Source organism: Antechinus flavipes, chromosome 3, assembly GCF_016432865.1.
Source record: "Antechinus flavipes isolate AdamAnt ecotype Samford, QLD, Australia chromosome 3, AdamAnt_v2, whole genome shotgun sequence".
In the NCBI taxonomy this organism is placed as follows: domain Eukaryota; kingdom Metazoa; phylum Chordata; class Mammalia; order Dasyuromorphia; family Dasyuridae; genus Antechinus; species Antechinus flavipes.
Window position 1 is genome coordinate 54,701,247 of NC_067400.1, and position 3,500 is coordinate 54,704,746.

General features: G+C 39.1%; 1 protein-coding gene across 1 annotated transcript; it reads left to right on the top strand.

Annotated features, from left to right (window-relative positions):
- Positions 1–1,518: 1,518 nt before the first annotated feature.
- On the top strand, positions 1,519–2,625 carry LOC127553025 (small cysteine and glycine repeat-containing protein 8-like). Its single transcript, XM_051983426.1, has one exon. The coding sequence runs from the start codon at positions 1,718–1,720 to the stop codon at positions 2,126–2,128; it is 411 nt and encodes a 136-aa protein (XP_051839386.1). The 5' UTR covers positions 1,519–1,717; the 3' UTR covers positions 2,129–2,625.
- Positions 2,626–3,500: the final 875 nt, after the last annotated feature.

A 3,500-nucleotide genomic window follows, 5' to 3' on the forward strand; every position in this document is an offset into this window, starting at 1 on the left:
AATTTCTTGAATTTTTAAAAATTGTGAACTTACCACACAAATTAACATTTTTATGTGCAATTCATAATAAAATGTTTTTATGTAAAACCTCAAATCTCTATTACATGCAATTTGCTTATTCAAAATAATTTTGTATAATAAATTTAACACGTTTGTCCTGCTTGTCTTAAAAAAGTTTCCACTTTTCTTTTTTCTTGTTTTCCTCAATATGATCTGTAGCTATCCTCTTCCCTTAAGATAAAAATAAAAATCCTTGTAGCAAACATAGTCTGGCAAATAAATACATACATTTGCCAAATCCAATTAAGTGTATTTCATTCTACTACTAGAATCTCTCACCTTTTAGTCAATAGATGCCTTGCAATACTTCATAAACAATCCTATGGAATCTTGGGGTCATCTCATTAAACAGAGTTTTTGGAGTCAACAAGCATTTTTTAAGTGCCTGTTGTATGCAAGATCTTTTCATGGATGACCATGATTGTAAAGATAATACACAAATTGTAGCTTTCTTCTAGGAGTTTACTTTCTACTTCAGAGACTATAAGATGTAAACAGATGGCTAGACCTATGATTATTTTTAAATCATCTCCCTAGCACAAGCTTGGGAGATCAGGAAAGGCTTTTTGTAGGGGGTAATCTTTAGAGGAAGTTCTTCAAGGAAGAACAGAACATGATTTCAGGAGGCTAAGGTTGGATTGGATTTCCTCTGGGGTCATAAGTGCATTTCTTCCCTCCTGCTTTATCTTTATCACCCCTTACCAGATCCAAGTTTATTCAGGAAATGTCCTTAAGTTTTATACAGCTTGTGTTACAGAAACATCCTGGGACCAAGGTGAAGTCCCCAACTTCCTGGAATTACCTATTGTTATTTTTGCTAGTCCTTGCCCAAGATTTGCAGTGTTAGTTTTTTCTCCTTGTAAATCTAAATTAAAGTAGCAGCGTACTTGAGAGAGTTTAAGCTCTTTATATTCCCTTTATAGGTATGATGTCTTGGGGCTGTTGCATGGTTGGGAATGGAAGAACACTTTTAGTTTTTGAATCTTACATTTCATTCTTTCCACTAAATGTAGGAAGAATTTATGGAAGTATAATATTTCAGGTGTGGAAATTGCTTTTGAGATCACCTAGTCTTAGGAGGAAGTGCAGTAGGAGGTAGAAAAAATAATGACTAGATTGAGAGGACTCAGATCTTCACTTTTGATCTTCACTACTTATTTGGTTCTAGGTGCGTTCCCCTGACCTCTCAGGGCTCAGTTTAGGCATTTGTCAAAGGAGTTAGTCTAGATGTCCCTTCCAGCTTTCAGTCTCAAAGGGCTAGAGAGGACAGGGACAAAGAAATGGATCCTGAATAATTTGGATCCCTACATTTCCACATCATTAGGTTTTCACTTGATAGGCAGATCTCCACCAAGTTAAAGGGTCACTAACTATTTGTCATTTCTTGTTCTCATTACAAATGCGACTCAAAACAAGTAAATTTAGCAAAAGCTAAAATAAGTGATTTAATGAGGCCGAAGGTATTTGGTAAGGAAGTAAACAACACAAAATGAGGTTCTGCCATCGTAACCAGGGTAAACAACAACAAGGATCCTGGGGCAAATACCCCCCAAAATGGTATATAAGGGCTGTCCTGTAGAAGGAGAGCATCAAACTTCACCCACCTGTCCTGAGTCCTTTCTCTCCTCATCTCATTTGAACTCTCTGTTCTGACACTATGGGTTGCTGTGGCTGTGGAGGTTGTGGCGGCTGTGGCGGCTGCGGTGGCTGCGGTGGCTGCGGTGGCTGCGGCTGTGGCGGCTGCGGTGGCTGCGGTGGCTGCGGTGGCTGCGGCTGTGGCGGCTGTGGAGGCTGCGGTGGCTGCGGCGGCTGTGGCAACTGTTGCTGTACCACCTGTACCTGCCGCCGTGTAGGCTGCTGCTCTGGCTGCTGCCCCTGCTGCTGTGGCTGCTGTGGGGGCTGCTGCAGCCCTACAGTGGTCTGCTGCCGCCGCACCTGCTGCTGTGGTGGCTGTGGTGGCTGTGGCTGTGGCTGTGGTTGTGGCAAGGGCTGTGGCTGTGGCAAGGGCTGCTGCCAACAGAAATGCTGCTGCCAGCAGTGCTGCTGTAAGAAGCAATGCTGCTGCTAGGTGGGAGTGATTGACTCTGAGCTACCTAGTGGGAGCACATATAAAGCATGAAGGTAAGAGTTCTGTTTCAGAATGTTTTTTTGATTCACTTATAATCAGTGCATCATAAAACTTAGCCGATGGGCTGTGGAAACTGGGCTACCCTGTGTATAATATTATATAGCATGACTGTGTTGATTTAAAGTACATCCTAGGATCACAGTATTTCAAAATAAATCTTTTCTGTTGAAATTCTCAATCCAATAGAAGCTATTAACAGGAGATTAAAAAAAAAAGGGGGGGTTTAGCCCAAAGTGTTAAGGAAAAAATGTCACAATAATAAGTGAAATGAAATTATGGTTTTTAATATTTTTCTTTTTATATTTTCCCATTCATTTCTATGCTAAATGTTTTTTTTTTTACTTAATTTTGTTGTTTGCTACGCATTTTCTATATTTTCTAGTGTTCCTCAATTCTCCTAGGTGAGAATCTTTTAATAAAATAAAATTTCTTAAAAATATACTCTTCCTCTGACTTTTTTTTCTTTACTTTGTGTCCCAGGATGGTTTGGGGGAATGGGATGGGAGGATCTGATCAAAGGTGAAGTTGAGGAGAGCGCAAGAGTATTGATGATTGGCAGAAGATCTGAAAGTTGATGCAACATTTTATATCTCTAGCAATCCTCATCTCCCCTTGCTTAGAAAAAAAAGAGAAATATATTTTTTCTTCCTCACCTAGTATCCTGTTTGCTTTTGTTTTTCTTATTTAACTTTTGAATTTCATGTATTATTCCTGCATGATCAATAGCAATATTATCCACATACGTTTGAAGGGATCTATACTTTTGATGGGAAATGATTTTGATCCTAATTAATCTAAAGCAGCTAGGAGCTGTCCACATTGATACAGAATCAGAGAATCAGATTATTAGAGCCAGAAAGAATCTTATGCTTGCATAAAGGGAAACTGAGACCAAGAGAAGCAGTCACTTGGCAGAATGCATACAAAACAAAAATATATCTACAAGCAGATCTAAACATGAAAATTAAAATTTCCTTGTAAGGAGCCTGTCCTGGGTTTGGGCATTACCTCACATGGAGGCACCCCTATAGCCTACATTTTTGTACAATAGTCTCCCTCAATTATGTCACTAGGTTGTTTTTAAAACTGGCAAGACTATTACTGTCTCTTTTTCTCAAGGCTTCCAGATAATGAAAATTCTTGTTGAATCACAGTTTCTAAACTGAAGCTGGAGGGAGAGCACCTTTCCCCTTCTCCCGTTTTACTTTAACTCCTAGAAATGGGCCTGGGGAATCAGTTTTGTATTTTTTTTTGTTGTAATTGTTGTTGTTGTTTTGTTTGTTTGTTTGTTTGTTTTGTTTTTTTTACTGAG

Bases quoted from the DNA above. Each gene is read 5' to 3' on its own strand.
- LOC127553025 (XM_051983426.1), top strand. From the start codon at position 1,718: ATGGGTTGCTGTGGCTGTGGAGGTTGTGGCGGCTGTGGCGGCTGCGGT.